The 23,164-nt window shown below is 37.6% G+C and overlaps 1 protein-coding gene across 1 annotated transcript; it reads right to left on the reverse strand.

Annotated features, from left to right (window-relative positions):
• Positions 1 to 724: 724 nt before the first annotated feature.
• On the reverse strand, positions 725 to 8,725 carry FAM171B (family with sequence similarity 171 member B; the record flags this gene model as incomplete). The annotated part of the gene is made up of 7 exons (XM_010219213.2): positions 725 to 2,481; positions 2,899 to 3,022; positions 3,600 to 3,716; positions 5,428 to 5,595; positions 7,122 to 7,280; positions 7,661 to 7,753; positions 8,476 to 8,725. Coding segments are annotated over 7 exons (2,241 nt in total), but the record flags the coding sequence as incomplete, so codon positions are not given.
• Positions 8,726 to 23,164: the final 14,439 nt, after the last annotated feature.

The raw sequence follows: 23,164 nt of genomic DNA on the forward strand, positions 1-23,164 counted from the left end.
ATACATACTTTTGTTACATATCATGCATTCATGACTTTTGGAAAAAATTTAACTCCAAGATGAGTCATAAGTAATATTTATATTGTATACAGACAAAGTTTTGAGATCCGCTTCCTCATGCTCATGAAAAAAAAAATTGTTGAAGTCTTAACCCCTCTGTGACACACAGCCTACAACAAAAAATAGCTCAGGCTGGCAAAATGTAGGCAAATAAATTTCTGATCATCTCTGATGATCTTAAAAAGCACAATTTGTCTAAACTTGCATACTTTTTCATTATGGGCCAGATGGGAGTAAAAGACTATGATTCAGAGCACAGCTGGCTCCACAGCATGCAGAAGAGAAGATTATTTTTGATAATGAAGTCAAAACAAGCCCACTGGAAGCAGCAGTAACAGCAGCAGCTTAAAATGCTATCAGCACCAGTCCTCTTCTGTGGAGGCAGACACTTTATAGCAGGCGCTGGTCTTCAACATCCACCATTCACAACAAAGCAGGTTAAACCGAAATGGATAATGGTTGAAGTTAAGCAGGGACTGGGGAGAGAGAGGCCACAGAACTCGTACACTTCGTATCTTCTGCCAGGCATACAGCGAGAGGGCAGCACTGCCATGGAGCTTGCGGATAAATCCAACAGAGCTCATCTGCTGGTGTCTTGAGACTAATTTATGAAACTTTGTACAAAGTAGTAGTGACATATTCCTACAAAAGGTTACATATAAAATACTGTACAGATGGTCACATTTATTAGGAACAAGGCTGGGGAATGGCATTAACCACTCTACCAACACATTAGCAACAAGTATAAAAAAAAAAAAAAAAAAAAAAAAGATGTGCCTACGTTTCTCACTGTGCATTCTGAGAGATGCATCCAAGAGCAACAGGCTAATTAAACTGTATCTCTTCCCTACACTGACACCAAAATTAGGAACTGGAAAATTTTAACCATAACGTTTCTCTATTAACAAATCACATTGAATATCAATTGCTCGGTTGAAGTTATAGTAACTCAGTCTGCATATTAAAAAAAGGTAACTTTTCTTGACACTAGGAAACAATGCTTCTATTGTCAACCCAGCACTGCAAAATGATACATGAAACCCAGAGGGCATTAACCAGCAGGAAGAGCAACACCACAAAGCACATGTGTTTTAATTTATAGGAATAAGCGGTCTCTCCTCTCTCTTCTTCCAGATATTGGTTTGGCTATCTCTTTTTGTGATAGATGGTCTCTCCCTTTTTTTCGCCAGAGGGATGTTAGACTCACGATTTCCTATTACAGCTTTTCTTCTCAGACTTTCCTCATGGTGTTGTTCTGTGTCAGGCCCATTTCCTCCATCCAGAATGTGTCTCACAGCCTGGTCCTCTGGAGTGCAAACAGTGGTCCCGCTTTCACTGCTACTCAAATCCAGATCTTCCAAGTAAAGGATCTTAGAATGAGGCATGCTTTTAATGAAAGTTTTCTCTCTTTCCAGTTTCTTACCAGGATGATGCTCATTCATGTCCACACCAGAGTCCAGGCTAGTATCATTGCTCTCTGTCTTTCTGCCCTTTTTCAGATCTATAAAGGAATGCCTCACCTGAGCTATTGGTTTACCATCTAGGGACACAAACCATGCTCGAGGGTGTGGGGATGGTTTTCCTCTAGAGAGTTCCAGCAATGTTTGTTCTGAAATACCTTGAAGTTCGGATGAAAATGGAGTCATTACAACAGCTTCATTCAGTGTGCCAGGAACAGAGACAGATTCCAGCAAACTGTTAGTGTACCGGCTCCACTTTGATGTTTGAGAGGATAGGCCCTGTTCACCGTCTAATGTACTTGGTTCATCCCTGCAGGCAGAAGGCTGTGGATGGGAGTGTCCTGGCATTTTGGGTAGTGTTTGCATGTAGCTGTCTCGATTCATGGGTTCCATCATGGGGCTATATACCAACTGCCCTTTTCTTGGCAAAGTTGCTGACTTAGCAGCATGCAATTGTTCTGGTGAGTGGAAAAGGTCAGAAGTTTGAAGAATAGCGATCGGTTGATTGTAAATATGCATTAGGTGCTCAGGGATATGAGAAAGGCCATACATTTCCTCTTTCAGTGGAAGGTATCTATTTGGGTCTTGAATGTCCCTTGCAGCCTGGGAAATGTTAACATGCTTTGGCTGCTGGAAGTGTCTAACTCCAGCATTAGCCTCCACGGAATGGGTTGAATTTCTCAACTGACCAGTCTGGCAGGTTGACTGATAAGAAGAATCCTCTGTGTAGATTTTAAAATTGTCCCGTGATTTTCCAACTTCTGTTTCTGCAGATGTCTGTCTTTGAGGGCTGTAAGAAGAAATCTTCGGTGCATATAATTGTGAGTTATCCTCTAGTTTTACAGACCCCTTGACAAGACTGGCATGACTTATGTGAGTTGTTGATGTCGTCTGGTCTTTTTTTATAATCTCCAGCCTAGCTGTATTTTTTTCCTTCTTTTGTTGGTGACCACATTTGTCCCTATGCAAAAGAAATGCAAGATAACTGTACAGCATGCTAGCAAATACTGCACTGTTCACTAGAACAGTGTTCACTTGAACACTAGATTTTGCTAGTTGCTAGTAGAAGTTACTAGTAGAGGAACTACTACCAGGAGATAAATAACTGAAGTAACTAGTTACTTCAGACAAGTAACTAGTACGAAGTTACCAGTCATATCATACTAGTGAAATATGATGTCACAAACTTAATTTTAAGTTTTGCAAATCAGCAAGATTATTAAAGAAACACAGATTATGCTACCTTACAGTTTAATGCATTAAGTGAGCAAACACTGTTTTGAATAATGCTGAGGAAACAACTCTCAAGTAGAAGAGGCTACGTATTTTCCTTGAATGCCATTCATGCTGAACTTATTACAACTTAGTTCTTACTTACCTGCAGTAACAAAGAAGAACAGCAAAAAATCCAATGATAATGACAACAGTACCTCCCAAAATGGCTGTAAGGAACACCGTGTGATAGGCTGTTATGTCCTTGGAAACTGCACTAATAATGGATTCTAGATTTTCAAAGACAAAACCAGATAAGAATTAGCTTTCAGAAACCAAAGAATTTTGCTTGGTGTGTACAGCTGTCTGACAAATTACACCGCACTTTTCCAGTAATTTTGTGCTCTTATAACACTATTTCATTCCATCCCTTTTCACCTTGCTGTCTCAGCAAGCTTAAGAAATACGCAGGCTGCAGTTACATGTAATGGACTTTCAAGGATTCATCTCAAACACTGAAGCACTGCCATAACATCACCTCAATTCCAGTCAAGTTACACTGGAATTAGATTTCCAAACTTATTTAAAAGTATGCTCTATATCTTCTGTTTAGTGCTTCTGTTTTGTCTAGAGCCAGTATTCAATTTTGACATCACATAACTCCTGCAAGAATCTCATATGAATTTTTTTTTGTATATGAATTAGCAAAATCCAACCATGCAGCAGATCTAAATAACAGGACATTTACTGGGACCAAGCTATGCTGAAAGTGTATCTCATTTTTCCCTTTCTATTGTTAAAGGAAACCATTTGTTGCCATCATTATTTGGGTTATTCAGTAGTTTCTTTTCTAGTTGTTTGCAATACCTCTTGTTCCAGGCAGTGGAGCTGCTATCCAGTAGCCCAAGTGTGGGGCAACATAGGTCCATACTAATTGATGATTTGCTTCCTTTACCATTCCCAGCCCGCGGTTTACCCAAGCACCTGCAAAAAGGCAGTATTACACATGCTGTGTAGCATTCCTCTATAGCTAAAACCATCAGCAATTTAATTTAAATAATCAGAAATACCTGAGGTCACAAGAAGCAAATGGAAACTTATCCAGTATGCTCTATATTGTAAAATTTTAGTTAAACATGCAACTTTCTCTCTTGACAATTTCATGCAAATATCATGTCAACATTTACTTTGAAACAAAAATAAATACCATTATTAGTTGCTTTAACTAATTTCATATAACTCATTTCCTTGTAACAAATATCTTTCAGTATGCACACAATCATCTGGGAAAAAAAAAAAAAAAGAAATTCTATTACATAAGCTTAAGCATGTATGGAGCCCAAGCCTAAATCAAGGAACAGGTAATTTAAGCAAATGACCAGAAGTTTAACACTAGCTAGGAGCACTTAGTGGACAAGCAAAATAATCTAAAAAACTGCAGTAGGATAAACAAGGCCTGCCCTGAACAGCTCTCCTCACTTTTACCCCAACACAGTGGCAGCTCCATGGGAGCAGGGAAGGGCTGCTAGGCCACGGATTGCACATGACCTGCCTGGCAATGCAGGAGGCAGGCTTGGTGGCAAGGCAGCTTCTGCAATTAATACAGCATGCAGGAGAGGAGACAAAACCACGCTTAACACACTGGATGTGCACCATTTGTGATACTGCATGAGTTGTTGTGAAAAATAGTGAAGTTATATAATCTCCATTGCCTTCTCGATGAGCTTGAAGGTCTTTTCCAATCATAATGATTTTATGCTTCTATGAAGTGCTCAAGCTATATCTCCCCCCAAATACTTGACAGAAAACAGCACACATTAAGAATATGAGTGAGCACATAGTCTCTGTTTTACTGCCTTTTAATTCTAAATGACATTATTCATAAAGATGTCACCCTAAATTTCATGTTGCAATGCAAACTTTTTTTTTAGATCTATTAAAATCCAAATTGCTTAGTAAGAATCAATTGATACACAACCTTCAGCATTTATGAACAAATGCTGCCTTTAGAGTAGCACTGTGGAGCACTGCACATGTAGATGTATGAAAGCAGTTTCTGTCCTTTTTCTGGTGCACATTGACCAAAACTGCATAATAACATCAAACAGACCAGTTTCCTGATCAGTACTGATGCGGAAGGTCTGATTACTCCTATAACTTACTACTCAATGACTTCAGAGTTCAAAAGTGCCTATCAACACCTTGCTGCATGCCAACAGCATGGAGCCACCACTCCGTTACCATTTCAAGTTAAACATAAAATAAAAGTAAGAGCATTTAAGAATAAGCATGCAAAACTGAACAGAAATGTGAATGTTGCCTAGAGAGCAAATGTGGGGAAGTGGAAGAAAATGAGGAAGTTAGTTCAAGTTACATTGGAAATGTCTCTCTCCTAATCCGCAGGACTGTGTTCCCTCCTCACAAAGTGGCAGTGAAGGGCCAAGGCTCTGCACATGCTACACCTTGCTACACACCCTCCATAAACAGTCACCTCTATCAGAGAACATCCCCCAAACAAGAGCAAAAGCCATTAGTTATGGTGGGTTAGTTTGCCACGCTCTTCCTCTCACCCAATCCCAGTGCCCACATGCCTACTTTCCCCCACGCACACACCCCACCTAGCGCTGCCTGCTTTACACTCTAATCTGCCTCTCTGTGATGCCATGTGAAACAACCAATAACTTTGCTCACTTACCAGTTTTCATATCAAATGTCCATGCAGGAATAGCATCTCCTGATTTTACACTACTTGTAGGAAGAGGAAGTGTAATATGAATAGGACCGTTGACTTTCAGTTCTTTCCCAGCCAAAAGAACATTTACACATATTGCAGCAAGGGGTGACAGTTCAATGCCTCTGAAACCTAAATATAAACAAATATTTTGTCTGTAGTACTCCTTTCATAGTGTTGCTCTTAAAAATAAATACAGAATCAATTCTCATTATAACTAAAGGAAAGCTCTCATAGGACCAGCTACACAGTTAAACATCACTTAAACTTGATCAAACTTCTTTCAAGTTTTGAAAAAACTTTTCTTCTTCTTAAATTTTGTGATAAAAGTACATTTAGTCATTGCTAAATTGGTAAAAAGATAAACAGACCTTTGACGTATGGGTTCAACACAGCTGAATCAGTCAGCAAAATCGGATGGCAGGGGTAGGAGGAGGAAAGGATTTTCCCTTCAGACAGCTTAGGACACACGTTAAAACTACGTATGTGAAGTACAGATAACATATGAATATTTGTGTAATTGTAGTTTACAGTATATATAACAAAAACTGAAGGTATGCTGCAAAAATACAGCTGCTACATTTCCCCTAGTCAGATAGTTCTCAATGAACTTTTCTGTAAGGATTAGTTTCAACCACCAACTTAGAAAGTTAACTGAATAGTTAATCACAAGACTTGTCAAAGCACTCAGAGGAAACTCTGCACATACAAGAATTTACAGTAGTGCAGCGTGAAACTTTGTTTCCTTTGTTTTCCTTACACTAATTTGCAAACACTTCAGAAGCCACAGTGTGACAGGATGGTGAAGAGAAGCTGAAACAGAATTATTAAGTACCAGAATAATGTTAAATCTATGCAAGCTCTTGGAAGCTGCTGGAGAAAAAACTGTTCTGATACCAATTAGCTTCTACTGGCCCTAGAAGGAAGCCTATTCCTTTAGGAGTGCATGAATAATTTAACACACATGCCAGACAGATGTGAAAGAAAAACTGGAAAAGAAAAAAACACTATTTTATTATCTCATGCTTTAAAGAGGTGAAACACCTAAAGGTACTGTGAGTATGTATGTAAGTGGAAATAACGGTATATGTGATGATTTTAACTCAATGAAAATTAAAGAGAGCATGCAAAGTTCACATGAATTAACTAGATGCTTCATCGCATGTTGAAACAAAAATTTTTTAAAAGTCTCATGGCTCTGGGTCCTTTCACACTAGAAAGAAAATAACAATGGGAAATGGAACCATATACAGTATGATTTTCCAGACATTATTATATTTATCTAAATCAAAAATATCCATGAGAAAATATGCTATTCTATCACTATATTAAAAAAGTATGTTATATCTTTATATTAAAAGGTCCAACTACGTAAGCACAGAGTTATGATGACTCAAACCATTTGCATCATCTTCAGTAAACAGGTGTGTAGAAAACATACTACCATGCTTAAACAAGCTTACAGAGGTGAACTGTCAGCAAGCCAAATTACAGCCTTTGTACAATATTTATGCTAGGTGTAAAACTCCTAAAGCCAGATCAAAGAATTCTAGTGAAAATGGAGAAAAAAATCCAAAGTGAATTGCTGCATTTCTGCTATCTTCTTCAAATTCCCCCAATTTATACACTAAAAATCTTAAATAAGACTTCTACTATACCTGACTTGTTTAGAAGAATTCCTGTTGTGTAGAAAAAGCCATCCACTTTTAAAAATTGCTCTGGCACTGTCAGGTAGGCTGTAACATTTGTAAAATGGTAATCTGTTGGAAGTTTTATTAAAAACTTTGCAAACTGAACACTTGGTTGAGATTTGGCATCTGAAAGAGAGCAATATTTTGACACAGCGATGGTAAAAAGACAACCAGTGTTTTTATCACTGTTCTGAAATACATTGAATACATGATTTTTTCCTTAACAAACTTTCTCCAGATGCTTTAAATTTCTAGTTTTGTATCTGTCATACCACAGAGTTAACTGAAAATCTGCCCTAGAGCAGGTAGGTGATATCTATTTTTTCTTGTGGAAAAGATAGCTCAAAAAGCCACTGGTTAAGTAACCTTTACTTTCCACACAGGATTACAAAGGTTGACAAAGTTACTCTTGTTAGAGAATATCAATTGGTTTCAGTAAGTTATTTTTAAGGAAATGTGCACACATACAAAGTGTTTAGAGTACAGTCTGCATATACTGAACTTACCAGACAATTTTCCAGTAATTAAAACAGTATCTTCAAACAGCCATATATTAGCTTGACTTTGTGGGAATAGCGAAAGTGTCACAGACGAGTATACTGTGGAAAATGATAACATTATGTTACATCACTGTGCAAGCATCTCAAAATCTTCTAGAAGGTTGCATGATTGTGAAAGAATGAAGAAAGCAGACAAAAAGATGAAAGTCTCTAAAGACTGGATAAATAAGTAACTCCTCTAGTGCAAAGCATAAGTTACATTGGTTAGACAGGGAGATCAACATGGCACTATTGTTTTCCCTTGAGAAAGAAGTGGCTAGAATATTATAGATAGCCCACCTCACTGCTCTCTTCTTCAGAATTACAAAAGTATTTTTCAAAACCAAAGTGAAATTGTTGTATACAGGAAGACTTGTGAGGAAACACTGCTGAAGTGGACCTGTAACAACAGGCAAAAGCACCCAGAGCGATAGCTGAGCTAAGACATCCAGGAATCATTAGAGAAAATATGACTTTTGACAAAGTAAAAACACAGAGCCAGCCCTGTATTAAGTCGATAAACAACTTCTCTGAAAACTCTCACGGTACAGCAATATAACCTACTTAGACTTAGACAGGAATGTTTTCAGCTTTTACATTAAAAACAAATTTTGAGAAACCTAACAGATTTGGCACTCTCATCTGCACTGGCAGGCAAAATCTCCTTAAACTAATTTTACTCTGTCATTTTCAGTTAACATTAATAGACAAACTGCTGAAGAGAAACATTTCTATCACCTACAGATAAAGGTTAATAATGGGACTGTAAGAGGCATACACACTTGGCATTTTCCCAGTCTTCCAAGGCAAAGATGTTAACACGTAGCCATCCTTGTATGATGCAATAGTTAAACTTAATCCTAATTTATAGGGAACCTTTATTAATACTGCTCCATTGCTTCCAGTAAGAGTAGAATTTGTCTTCGTGTAATTAACAAACACCTCTACAGTTGCTTGTTGCAGGAACTGATGACTGATGATGTCGTTTACTTGAACTTTTAGTGTAAACACAGATCCTATAACAAGAAAAAAAAAAAGGAGGGATCATAATACATTACAACTAAGGAACATTATCTTCATCTAAAATAAGGCTACTGTCTAGACAAAAATAACGTAAGGTTACTGTTTACTCATTTTCACAAACACCTGCTTTTCCACATAGCTGTATTTTAACATTAAAAACTGTGTTCTATACACTGCTGCAATTACCCACCCCCCAAATAGTAAGCAAGCCAATTGCTGCAAAAAATGATTAGGCTGATCAGATGTCTTTTGAATGCTTTGCCAAAATACAGCTTTTCATTTCTGCAACTTTTTTTTTTCCTGTCACCTTGCAAACAAAGTCATCTATGAATAAAGGATGGCATCATTTCCTCAGAGCTGTGTTTGTGCAGTAAAAAGAGGGAAAGGATAAATTCACAAATCACTTGGCGTTTCAGGAAGCTTCAGCACACTATTCATTTCCAACTACCAAGCAGGATGATGACTGCACAGACTGGACTTGGCCCATTCTCCATCTTAGGAAACTTGAACCATGCTTTATAGCACATGCTTACACCCGTCCAGCGTAACTACACTAACATACCACAAAGCCTCCTGGAAGATACCAAATTAAAAGCAGAAACTGAGTCCACTCTATACATTTTGCTGATCTATTCGCGCAGGTTCAGAAGTACCGATCTTGCCATCACCACGCTAACGCAATGGGTGGCAGAGCCAGGCTATCCTCATACCAGTTTTTCTAGATGATGACATTTTTGGAACTGTGCTGTTTTCTGGTCACTGCAATTTGCCATTGCTAGGCTGGCTATATCTCAGCATTAAATACACTTGACAGAACTTCTACAATTAGAAAATGAAGTCAGTCTTAGCTAATTAGATTTGTGCTGCCTCAGCACAGATTTGTGTTTTGGCAAGGTCCCTGGAAAGAAATACCAGCTTACAAGAGGTTGAAACGTTTGCTGATAGATACTCATGCAAAGGTAGCCACTATTTAGAAGGGAAACAAGCAGCCCTAATGTGTTCAGTGCATTTCTGAAACATCACTGCCAATAAAACAATGTTTGGCCTCTGGAGTCTCCCCTTCAGTGCCCCTCGAGCCAATGGCTGCAAATGAAGGAGCACAAGGGCTGTGGCTCAGCCCCCTCACCAGGGCCCAGGTCGCACCACTGCCCACGGACGACCACAGCAGCCACGAAAGCCCCCCATAGAGCCCTTGTCACCTCAGGAGAGTGCTGCCCACGAAGGCTGCCCACATACTTTGAGACCCAGGCAAAGGCCCCTTCCTATTTACCACTAGTTCCTACAGCATGAAGAACTTCCAATGTCAAACACACAGCCAACTATCCTATGGGATCAGCAACCAGAATTCAAGGTTCCCTCAGTTTCTTTCTTAGCAAGAGACTTTTCTCATCCTTGCCTACAGAATGTTTATACCAAATTCTAAAAGTTGTGTTTTAGGGAAACTGCCTGCAATACATTACCATGCTATCGGCTAACCAGATGAAAAAAAGTGCTGTGCGATTTGCTGGGTCTGAGCTGACTGAACAACAAGATTTCTTCTATTTTTTGTCTTTGTAGAACACTATATTTTTGGACTTAATCTAATTAGGGCAATGAAAAGAGCACTGACCTGTAAAGCAGAAATCACATGCCCTAGGAACAGCGGACTGTACCACTGCAACCACGCATAGGCAACACCACCCGAAACCACTAATGGCATATTTAGTCTACACCATCAACACCCATCTGGGTTTAGTAAAATGGAAAAAAAAAAAAAAAAAAGGTTTTTTTTTTTTTTTAAAATAACCCTCAAAAATAATAACTACTTAAAACTTCCTTAAATATACCGTAATGATAGAGACAAGCTAAAAAAGCATATCCATGAGCAGCAAAAACCTCTTACACCTTTGCAGCTCATAAAGCACGAGGGCGGCTAGGTGACGCGGGGGCACGCCAGGCCGCCGCAAGCCTACCTCCCGCCACGGCCTCGCATAGCTCATGTGCATGGGCATACTGCAGGTCTTACTGCCTTGCACAGTGCATTAAAATGATCCAGTGAGAGAGCCCTGAACACTAATGAAACTGTTTTATGGCTACGCTTTGACAGTTATTATCAGATAGGAGGAGAAGCTCTCTTTGACCAGTTTTCAATTATCGTGCTTCTCGTAGCTATCAAATAACCTGCAAATCTGATTACCCGCCTCCCCTGTGACCTAAAGTAGGTTTCCTTTGCTAGCTTTTGTTTGCTGAATTACTCCACACACTTATGTATACAGATGTGCATGGATACGTATAGAATAAATTCTAACTGTACACAAATAATTCTATACATTCCTAATTGATAAGGGAATATCTCATTGAATAAGTAATTGTGGGGTTTTTGTTTATGTCCTGTTTATATGCTACTCCTTAAAACAACAGCCTAAAATATAAACAAAAAAAATATTTTCTTCCCTAAAATATGATACAGGAATGCTACTAAAATACAAAACCCACTGTGAGTGTTTTGCAACTAGGCAGTTTTAAATTTGCCTTTAGAGAATATTTAAAAATATGAGCTAACGTTTTTATTTTTCAGTGCATTAGAAGCGAACCCACACTGTTCAAAAAGGTTTGCAGAATGTCTCTCGTGCCTTTCTAGGATGCAATTGAAACCAGTTTCTCTAAAACAAAGAACATTAGATTTAGATATTAACAACTTGCATCACACGACAACAAATGTAATCATTCTACCTGACTAAAAAGAAAACTACTTAGAAACCACTTACATAGTTTTATGCATCTAGTACAGGACTAAAATTGCTTTGCCTCTCTGCAAAATCACTCTGGAAATTAAAGTTTTTATCTAGTTATGAAACAGTCATGTAAGAACTTTTAACCAGGAGGTGACCGGGTAAAGAAGCTGAGAAGAGAGCAGTCCTGGGTTATAGAAACAGGTAAAGCCTGTCCATGGTTAATTTGATTTTTAATCAAATGATGCATGGTAAACACAATTACTTTGATGATTTTAAATCATGTGGTTTGCTGCTTGAAATATATTTTGGAAACAGGAACTCCTGACACTTCAATTGTGTATGTGGCCCTGTTCAATAGTGTTCAACTAAAAAGAAAGACGTGAGATTATGAGAAATGTCCTTCTAGGCACTGCAAAGATCTTGTAAAAAATAAATATCAAATAAACTGGATCATAGGTCCCAGAGCTAATCAGCACCATCTGTCCCATCTGAACGTGAATGATGCACTCTGTAGTGATAACACCACAGAATCTCTTCAGCACAGTTTGGTAGCCTCGCACTTGCCTAAGGAAATATTTTAATGCAAGAACGAACATTGGGATGTATATTCAAAAGAGCATCTTCGGCAAAAATTCCTGCAGCGATGCAGAATACATTACTGACTTCCAGGCACAAAGCAACAAAACTGGGAAAGTAGGGCAGCAGAGTATTCACATTGCCCTGTTTCTCATCAGCCAATATCCACAGAAGCCACTGACAAATTCACAGGTTTGAAGGGATCTAGGGCTGGATCCTATAATGCTTTCTGTACAGCGAAAAGCTTTTGTTCTGTATAACAGACACTGCTTAACTAATCAAATCTACCTGTCTACTGCAAGCACCTGCTTCATATTCAAGAAACAAAATGTGACAGATTATAAATAAATAAAAAAGTAACATAAACCACCCCTCCCAAAAACCAAACCAAAACAACAACAACAACAACATCATCCATGCTAGAAGAACAACTGCTGAGGTGAGCTTTTCCTTGGAGGGTGAGGTAGGGGGCTGAGTGCATAGATTCAAATTCCAACTCATTTTCAAAATTTTTCAAGCTTTTTAAAAAAATCAAACAAACACATTTGCATCAAATGAAGCATTTCAGTCATAGAGAAAGCACTTCCTTACTTCTACAGCACATGTTGTGATAGATAAATGCTGAGCACAGTGCCAGGGTCCTTACACATCTATATATAAGCAAGAAGAAGCATTAAATCCTGGGAGGTCATTCATGTGGATGTACACATTATTTTAGTACATACTGCAGTCTTAAATTGAGGCTCTTTTTGCTGACTAAGTGGATAGAACAAAAATAGTTGTTAGAAAACTTTTCACTCACTGTCCTGCTTTCTAAGTTACAGACCAAGACCAGGTTGTTCAGCTCCTAAAAGCAAATCCAGTTGTTTCAAGAAGTGTGTACACAGCAGTGTAAGAAAAAAGAAAATTTAGCAATTTAGTGTAATCTCAAATAGAGACATGTATTCCTTGTCCAGATCTTTTTCTGCTCATTTATTATTCTTTGAAAATTTATCTTTCAATTATTTCAATTGAATTTCTAATTTCATTTACAAATAGTTTCTATTTCTTTGTATCTTTTATACTGTTATCTTTCCCTTGAGAAACTTGCTCTGTGTCTCCTTCCTCCCAACATTCATTCCATCCCAGGATAACCTCTGTAATGATATAGTGTTTTAGCCCATGAAAGCACTGCCTGCAAAGACAGACAATTACATTCCTAATGATAAGTTTTTGCAAGTTTCATAAATTAAAAAGTGACAAAATGCATGAAATAAAGTTAGACATGTCGAATCAAAACTGTCATGATGTGTTTTTAAATAGAGACTACAAATCTAGCAAATTTGAAAACTACATAGGTTCACTCAAAGCAAATTAGCACATGATCCTGAATGAAATTTAGGATCCATAATAAATCAGCAGGTCATAAAGACTACTATTTATTTATCTGTTTCAGTGAACCAATATCCAGTTCCATATTAGAATATATCCACATCAGGCAGCATGAAAAAGCTGACTACAGATACTGGAAAAGAATATCATGTTTTGCAGATCAGGACATCTATTTTGCTTTAAGAGATTTTAGTAGAAAACAAGAGAAGCAAATAACATGATCACACTATTTTAGAGATAAGCTGTCTTCTTTCTCACAATCATACAGATTTCTCCTGGAGGAATACTTATAGACTTCTCAGCATGCTTTCATATAGTATTCAAACTCAATTTTTGCATAAGAAAAGCTGATGCTTTACAAAAATAAAAAAGTATATTTAACAAGAATAATTTCATTTCTATTAGAAACAGAATAACCTCCTCCTTACACACCAACATATTTCTAGAACTTTTATTTTGAGAGTGTGCATATCTTTGACAAACAACTAGATACAAGGGAGTATCACAGTACATACATTCCAACACCAAAAGTTAAATGACTTCCCAATCACACTCTGACCAGTCTTAAATACCTGTATTGCTGCATAAGTGCATCAAGATACCACCTTCTTAAAGTTTAAAATCCATTATATATAAGAATAGATTTTTTTTTAAAAAAACCTCTTTCCTGTAACCAGCAGCTGCTGAGCAATACCACTGTAAGTGCTTACACTTCCAATCAAATGCATAATGAAATTGAAATAGCAAGATATTCATTTCCACAAATGCTGATAAAAACCAAATATTGATGAAATTCAGGCCCCGTATAAAGGAAATAAAATAGTTCTTTATAGCCTGTATCCTTCATTATTTCTGCTGTATAAAAAGAATGGTCATGCTTATGAAAACTACACAAGACTGTCATCACACCAATTGATAATGCTGTAAATTCTCATTCTCCTATGCAATGGGAGAGTTTTCCCAAATCCTTTCAGGTATATCTAGAAAGATCCACAGAATAAACAAAAACCAAACATTCCCCTTTAAATATTTTTAGGCCTTTCGTGAACAAGAGCTATGAAAAACAGATGTGAACTTTTGATGCGAAAAATGTTCTATTTCTGTGTTCCCTTAACACAACTTCATACAAAGAGGTCATTAAAAGAATCCTATTGGAATACTTCTAAATGAATACCATTGTTACAAGGTACTCACTTGAAAGCTATTTTTTCCTCACTTGCTGCCTGCTTCATTCAACTTGCATACTAAAACTAGAATGTTTCACCACCCAATGTGGAATATGCGAACTCACAGGATAAATTCATTATCAAAATATATCCAACATATTTTGAGGTATTGATATACTAGTATAAGGAATAAGACATTCAATACAATTCAGTATTGACACATGATAGTGAAGCTATCATGTGTCAATACAATTACCAATAGCAATCTTGCATTTTTATTTTCTGCTGTTTTGTTGCAAGTCAGATATCCAACATGACTGTTTATACTTCAGTCACTATGGAAGCTGAGAAATTTGCCTTCCTATGGAAAAAAACAGCTTCACATATTTAGGATTCTCTTCTTTACTGAAAATACCTCAGATTACGGAGATAAATGATTAATATGAACATTCCAAAAATGGATAATTAAATAAAATGACCAATTATTAAATAAAGATCCATTTGCTATTATGAGAAAAGATAAAGTTTATCAAGAGGATTCTAATAATAAAATTCCTGTGAATAAAAAACAGAACACCTTTGTACTTATATTGTAGAGGCCATTTTAAGCTGCCTTTCTTAATGTCAGCTTACTTACTGGCTAGTGTCAAGCCTGGGATATTCTTATTTTTTCAAAAAATGACTGCCTACAGCATTGTACCCTGGAAAGCTGAGAGAACGAAAAGGAATATTAAAAATTCATACTCTGTTGCAGAACACTAGGAAGAAACTAAAGGAGAAAATAATCAAACACATGACATTTTAGACCTCCTATCTAAAATATCCACATTATAACACATATATTCTGTACAAATGACCTGGGTGTCAGTGCTGGGTGACCACCAAATATGCTCCTAGAATCAATCTGCATATGGCACTATTTTTCCTTTGGCAGACCCTTTCTAGCCCCACTCCCCGAGGGGCTTTAGTTATTATGTGATTAATTAACCATATACATTTCCCACTCAGCAGCTTTACAATCAAATCCTCTATTTGTAATCAATACCTAAAAAAGTAGGTAAAAATAAATAAACCTTATGGAGATTTTCTAATGCTTATCCATCATAATCTCTTAATGTTCAGTACACTTGGACAGCGGAAGATTTTATCACCAACTGCGCAGTGTGATCACCCTATTATAACCTGACGTGGTAGTTTTTGTGGAGCATGCCAGGATTAGTTCCACAGAATTCTTTTGGGTTGTTAGGTAGAAATATCTAGAAAAATTCTCTGCAAGTTACAAAAATATTGCCTTCATTTGGCAGACAATGAAAAAGGTCACAGGAAAACAAAACAGTGCCCTCATCAAATAGGACATTTAATGCCCTGAATTTTTTAGCCTTAAGACAGATATATCTGTATAAACTCCCAGTGGAATACTACAACCCACATAGCAGTATTTCAAATGCCACTGCATGTTACTTACTAACTATGAAGAAAAACTACAGATACATTCAGTGATATGATGGTCAGTATTGTTTTCTGAAAATACTTTCCCCAAAGCTACAAAAAAACTCAAATAGCTGCTTGAAAAATATTTTTGTGTCATTATAGAAATATTTATCTATCTTACACTTACTGGAAAAGATACCTCACCCCCGCCAAGGAAGGTGTGTACTGACATGCATGGAAGAAATAAACTAGTAAGTTTTCAGGTCAACATTTCCAAATCACAGTACAACTGACCAGGAAGTTTTGCAAAAAGATTGTCATGCTCCAGGGAAATATTGTTACTCTCTATTTCCTCAGCATTCAGCTCATTTGTGGGTGCTCAAGATGGCTTTTATTAAAGTCAAGTTGCACAAAGGAAATAATCAAAAGAAAAAAGGAGTAAAAACATAAGTCATTCATTCTTAGAAAAAAAAAATCTGCAGATTTCTTTTAGTTTTAATTAAGTAGAATTCTACATATGTCATAAAAAGATTCAAACACAGAAACACAATTCAGGTTATATCAAACTGTACAGTAAATCAATTAAATCAAGATCATGCCTTTAAAAACATACCACTTCCACACATATAGGTACTACCCAGGTAAAGTGACAATACAAAATAGAGTACTGGCTTAACCACTGAATCATTATTGTCTCTTCACAACTCAGCACAGGATCAAGTGCTCCAGGATCCAGTTCAAGGCTGGTTATTAGAGATGAACATGCAATTATCAGCCCACCAGCTGTGCCTCCAAAACACTCACCATCAATGAAGCCACACCAACTCTGCCTTTGCAGCAGGTGGCCAAATTCTTGTAGAGAGTAATCAGCATCATGGAAACTATGCTAGGATGATTGAAATCTTTTGGTTGCTATCAAGACTCAAAATGGACATTAAGTGCTGCTTTCCCCCCAAGATTAAAAAGATTCTTTCAGCACCTGTGATGCTGGGGCAGCTGAGGGAGACAAAGGCACATAAACATTTCTGAGATTATCTGATCCATAAACTATTGAAGAAACCAGGAGACAGACTTATGTAAGGGTAGAAGACAGAAACCCCACAATTAAGAAGCAAAAAGTTCCAATGAAGAAGCTTCTGCCCAACACTGCATCAAAACCACAATATCTGACACATAGTTTGAGTCACTATTTCAATCAAGTTAATTACAGGATTTCTCAGCACTGTCTGTCCACAATCCAAAGAAACTCTCTCCTTCTGACCTGTGCTGCTTTGCTTCCACAAACAATGAAACAATCCTCTGTGATATTCATCACAAAGCATGATTCCTGTTAATAGCTTTTATGCTTCCAAGCAACACACTCTATTGATGTTCTGCACCTTCACAACATAAAATACTGATTTCACCTGTTCAATCACTTACTGGAAGGTTTCAGAATAGAAGGAAAATAGTTTCCACAATTACATTTTTTAAATATATAATTCTGTTCATGTCTGTAATAGTTTGAGGGGGCAAGTACCTCTGTATTCATTCCAGCAGTGTAACCTACATTTTTAAGTAGGTTGGTGTCATTGTTTTCTTTTTCCATTTAAGATTATATTAGTACCAACAAATTATCAAAGAGTTCTGCTGCATCATAAATACCAACTTCTATGAAAGAATCCCATTAATAGCTCATCTGCATCTGGGAACCTTGCCCATGTGAAGTCATTAATGAGCTTGTATTTTGTCAGATTTAATAACCAAAGCCGTATTCCCCTCATGACCTCACAAATTTCCTGATAAAATCTCCCAACTCTCTTACACTGCTTTCCGAACACAGGACAAGTTATCAGAAGATGAGGCCATTTTCTCTGTAAAACAGACATTTTCTAGCAACTGCAAAGGAGCGTTTTAACTATATTGAGATCTCTGAGTAGGTTTACTTTTATAGAAAAGCTGATAAAGAGTGAGAAAGTCCATGCTAAGCAGTACTACCTACTTCTAAGACAACTATATACATAACACTTGCAAAACCAGAATGCTTCAACAGAAGATATAATCCCAAATTCTTCTAATTTATGTATGCTAGAGGGGAAAGAAAAAAAAAAGTCTGCCTGATATAGAAATATACAAGTTTCAAAAGAAATAGTACCAGCTGTATCAACAGGAGCACAACCAACAGATAAAGCAAAGAGATCAATCCACTTTATTTAGCCTTTGTTAGATTGTATCTGGAAACTACTTAATTTTTGGCCCCTAGAACAAAAAATGATGTTGACAAAATAGAGTTTATCAGAGCACTACCTAGAAAATAAGGAGGCTGGAGTTCTTGACTTCTGAGAAGAGGCTGGAGGAACCAGACTGGTTTTATTTGGCACAGGAAAGGTTTTGGCAGGAGGGACATGGACCACTTTTGTTGTTGTTGTTATTATTGTTAATTAATGACCTCTCAGTGCTTACAGCTCTCTATATTTGTTGCCTACTCACACCTAGAACCCCTGTTAAATACAAAAAGCCACTCCCTATCACATCTCTTCAGCCACTATTTGCAGGGTACAGCTACAGCTGCCAGCAGTTCAGAGGAGACCCACTTCAAAAACAACTAAATCTTTCAAAATGGGACAGAGAAGAATAGAAGGCAGAAGGCCAAGAAATTTGCTTGTCTCTATGCTATCCACAGCCACAATTTCTCTCCATATAATCTCAGTGACAAGCCATCTCTTACCTTTTCTACTGGTAGGACTGCACCGTCTTAAAGGTCTCCTGGGGCTATCAACAGTAGATCAAGAATGTAGGCCCAGCAGGAGGATCAGACCCTGTAACCTATCATCTTCAAATGTCTCATCCTCATGTCAAAGTGGTAACTATTGTCCCCGAAGCTTGAACACTACCAGCTTTTAGCTTTTAGTTAGTGGAGACTCTTTTCAAGATTGCAGTAGAGAGCTTAATCACAATCTAGGGGAAGAAAAAGAAAGAGAAGAAACTAAGGGGGAAGTAATAAAGGCAGCAATGAAATCAGGCAGTGTTGATGTCTCCACTTGCTGAGCCATCAGGGGCTTGTGCACACACAGACTAGAAACAGCATCACTCCCTAGCCCTGCCAATCCTAGCAAATCACACAGGATGGCTCCCAGGATCTATACCAAAAAATAAAAAAAAAACAAACAAACCAAAACACACACACTTATATCATCAGGGTCATGCCGTGCGAGCACAAAGAACTGAAGACCTACCAGTATTTTGTTTACAAGCGTGCATAACTCTCTTGCACTCAAAGGGCAAGAAGCATCATTTGGAAGCTACTAGTTACAGCAGCTGACCCAGCTCAGATGAGAAAATGCATTGTGTTCACATTATCCACAGATGCTCAACAACTGCTCATGCAGTTCGTAACATGTGAGAGCTTGTTGCCTGGCAGAACTAGTTGCCACACTTAAGTCTTTTGCTGTGACTGGGAGGCAGCACTTACAGCAACAGGTGCTTTGGGAAGGTCCTCCACCCAGGATGGCACTATGCTCTGCTGCTGTTTATCACCTGGTTAATGTGACAGTCTACTCACTTTACATTATGCCTCCTCAGGCAAAAGGTGTAAGCACCACCCCTCCCGATCTGCTTCTCCCAAAAGGATAGGGCAACACTTCAGATTCTCATTTGTCCAACTAGAATGAAGAGAGCATGGAGAATGCTGTGCAAGAGAAATGCTTTATCTGTGCCAGAGCTTCAGATACTTAGAAGGATGGCGCTTTCTCAGACTCTCAACACTTTTCAGGCAACTACATAGACGTAGGATTTGGAGTTACAGCCTGAGCAATATCTTCCTTACCAAATACCCAGCTTATGGACAGCAGGTTTAAGCTGCTCCTGAAGATTAATTAACTTCTCCTGAGCTTTCTAAACTGACATTGCCCAGTAGAGGCCATTTCAGCAACATGTAAAGCTGCACATTCACATCTTCCCTTCGAACATATGCTCAGAGCAGGAAAATTCCTTTCAATTCTCATGTTTTTCCTACAGCAACACAGAGTACTCAAAAAAAGCCGCCAGCAAAACAATAAATGCAATAGCTGCTTTGCAGCTTGCTAGATACCTGTTTTAGACACGCATGGAAGATGACTATTCAGATGCTAAGGCCTTGCAAGAGCACACATGATGTGCTGGAATATCTCTGGCAAACTAGGAGAAGGAAGGGGGAGGTATATCTGATAGATTAAGGAAGCAATTAATGGAATTCAAAATTAAACAAGGAATCAGGAGTACTACAACATGACAGAACAGATGCATCCTTTGTGTGTCAATTTCCCATTCATAACAGCAGAACATACCAAAGATAAAAATATACAGCATTCAAGATACTAAAGCATCCTGCACTATTTTTAAATGTTTGACAGATAATACCAAAAATTAAGGTTATTTTGAATAAACCTTTCTCTCAGATCTTTGCCTCAGAATGCAAAAACTTCATCTACTATCACCCAGTTTACAGATAACGCGTGCTACAGATCCCCAGTGACACCAATCAGCAGTGTATTCCAATCCTGTAGCTGCCTTTTTCCAGCTTGACAGCAATTCAGTGAATGTTTTCACATATCGGTTAGTCTTTGATGATGCATCATCTGCCAAAAGACTGGAGAAAAGTATTGAAACTTGAACAAAGCAAATAAGAACTGCAAAAACTACTGTGTTGCAACATGTAACTTCCTGCCATCACTCCTTACTCCTGTATCCCTCCACTTCCCGTCAAGGTATAATTGTAGGTCCTGTTTCTTTGACTACTAATGCACATTTCTGCCCTTGTTTCTCCCAGCTTTTTATTGGGAAAACTACTATCAACACAAGCTCCTCAAAAGAAAATGTCTTGGATTACAGAACGTGATGCTGTATAATACAAAAGAAGCTTCATTTACACCCCCCTGCCCCCCGCCAAAAAAAAAAAAAAAGCTTTCAGCACCAGAGAGCTGCTTACCTCTTCAGAGTCCCCACTAGCATTTTACTTACACCTCACTAAAGCTCTCCCTGAAATTCTGAAATTTAGAAAAGTGTATTTTGTTAATCTGCCCTCTGAGAAATAAAATTGCCCCGAATCCTTCCTTTCTTTTACCAGTAACTGAGTGACCTGTCATGGACCATACGGACACAAACTAAATTAGCTATGCATATTTCCTTTTCATTATGCATTTCTACCCCAGATTACTGATGTTTTATCATGCTTCAGTTTCCAAAAGCCCTATCCATGTGTGCATGTTTTTTTTTTTGACTGTTTGTTTTGTTTTTGTTGTTGGTCAACCATTTTCACTTTTACTTTGCTATTATTTGTTTTTGGGTATCCTGCAGTGGCACAGAAAGCTAAGTCCCTTAAGATTGTGTCTCCAGTAACTCAATAAAAGTCTCTATCTTACATACTTTTTCACCTGAGAAACCATCTCTACAAATCTTATCTGCAAATAAAATTGAACAAATTAAGTAAAAAAAAAAAAATCTAAGGATAAGTTTTCTGAATGCATTTCCAGAAGTGCTGGAGTCTGTTGTTTGCACTCTTCTTGTTGCTTGCATGGCACCATTTTGCTGGCATAGGCATGCAATTCTTTTGAGTTCTATTTGATAACAAAAGAGTAAATTTTCACTTGAGTAGAAATAACCCTCCTCAAATCTCATTAAGCTTTTTAATGATATAAGAAATACCTATTGATTCCAACTGAATGCCTGTATCTGATCCATCTGAAAGCAATCAAAACAGTCTTATTTTAAAGACTGCAAACCATCTTCTCTAGTTCCCAATTTGAAGCAACCCATAAGCTTTGACAAACTAAAAATAAATCCCTTCCACAACACTGATTATTTTCTTACACCTCTTGGATGAGAACACTGTGTTGCTGGTTGCTGAAAAATTCAGCCCCAGAACATATCGCACTCTCTAATCAGACAACTCTAACTCCATAAGGAGCGGCATCCTCTGTAATTTAGTCATGAAAATTGCTGAATAATTTCCTTCTTTATTCCTGTAAATGCTACAGAACTTCCTATACATCTTTTAAGTCCTCACTTGTTTTCTCGGAATCTATGACTATGTAGTATCTCTCCCTAAATTCAAACTCACATTAACAGAAGAAGCTATCAATTCCAAAAGATGTTCTAAATATTTAAACAGGACCTACTACTCTTAACCAGCCAGAGTGCTTCCCCTCTCCTTTCTTTTGAACTACTATTATCTGTTACCATTTTTTTAAAAAATTACCATCTTATCATTTTTAATTTCATTCCATCCAGAATTCAAAATGATCTTCCTGTCTTATTCAAAGCCACCTCCCAAAATATCTCAAATCTAATTTAAGCTTGAAAAATGAAAATAATTCAAGCACTAAAATAGTGTATAACATAGTGTATAAAATAGTGTATAACATTCTCTGTGTTGTCTATACATATAGCATCTATTTACATAATGGCTGTTTTTTCCCCAAAATAATTCTGTTCATTTAGTACACATGGTATATTTGCTACAGAAGTGATGCAGTTAAGGATCACGTATTCAATTAGTGGTCTCCGCTTTGCTTTTTGCATGATATCTGCATTATAAATAAGATAACAATGCACCACACCCAGACTATCCTCTGGATCTCAAATATTAAGTCATCTTGATAAGGATAAACACAGTAAGGAAAATCAAACAGCTCTGCTTTGAATCAAAGCCAGAAACATAATTCACTAGCTGAATATTCAAAGTTCGCACTGACTTCTCTTAATCATTGCTGCATATGAGAGTCTAGATTTCTAAAACTGCTACAAAGGAAAAAAAAAAAAACCTTACTGCCACACAAAATGAGACAGGGACATGCTGGCAATCACCATGGTAGCCACAAAGGCCTGGTTCCCTCTTCCTGGATATTTTTTCCTGAAGTTTGAAATAATAGCTATATTCATGACAACACAAACCAGAGTAACTCCATGAACTGAGCCCTTCTTGTGCTTGCCTTCTTCACCTAGTCTTTGAAATCTAGTTACTTCTTTTGGCAGGGGTAGCTTTGCTGTTGCTTTTATGGGAGGAGAAAGAGGTTGTGGAAAAAAAGCAACCATTCAATGATGTGCACCTGTACCTCCTCGTTACCACGCACGGGTATCAGCCACTGGGTCTGCATGCCAAACCTACGTACCCTGCTTTGCAGAACTCAAAATCTTTTCCAAGACAGTCTAATAATTACACTGGCAGAAGTCTG

Source organism: Tinamus guttatus, unplaced genomic scaffold, assembly GCF_059628265.1.
Source record: "Tinamus guttatus ecotype Peru unplaced genomic scaffold, ASM5962826v1 Tinamus_guttatus_pri_ptg000260l, whole genome shotgun sequence".
Lineage (NCBI taxonomy): Eukaryota > Metazoa > Chordata > Aves > Tinamiformes > Tinamidae > Tinamus > Tinamus guttatus.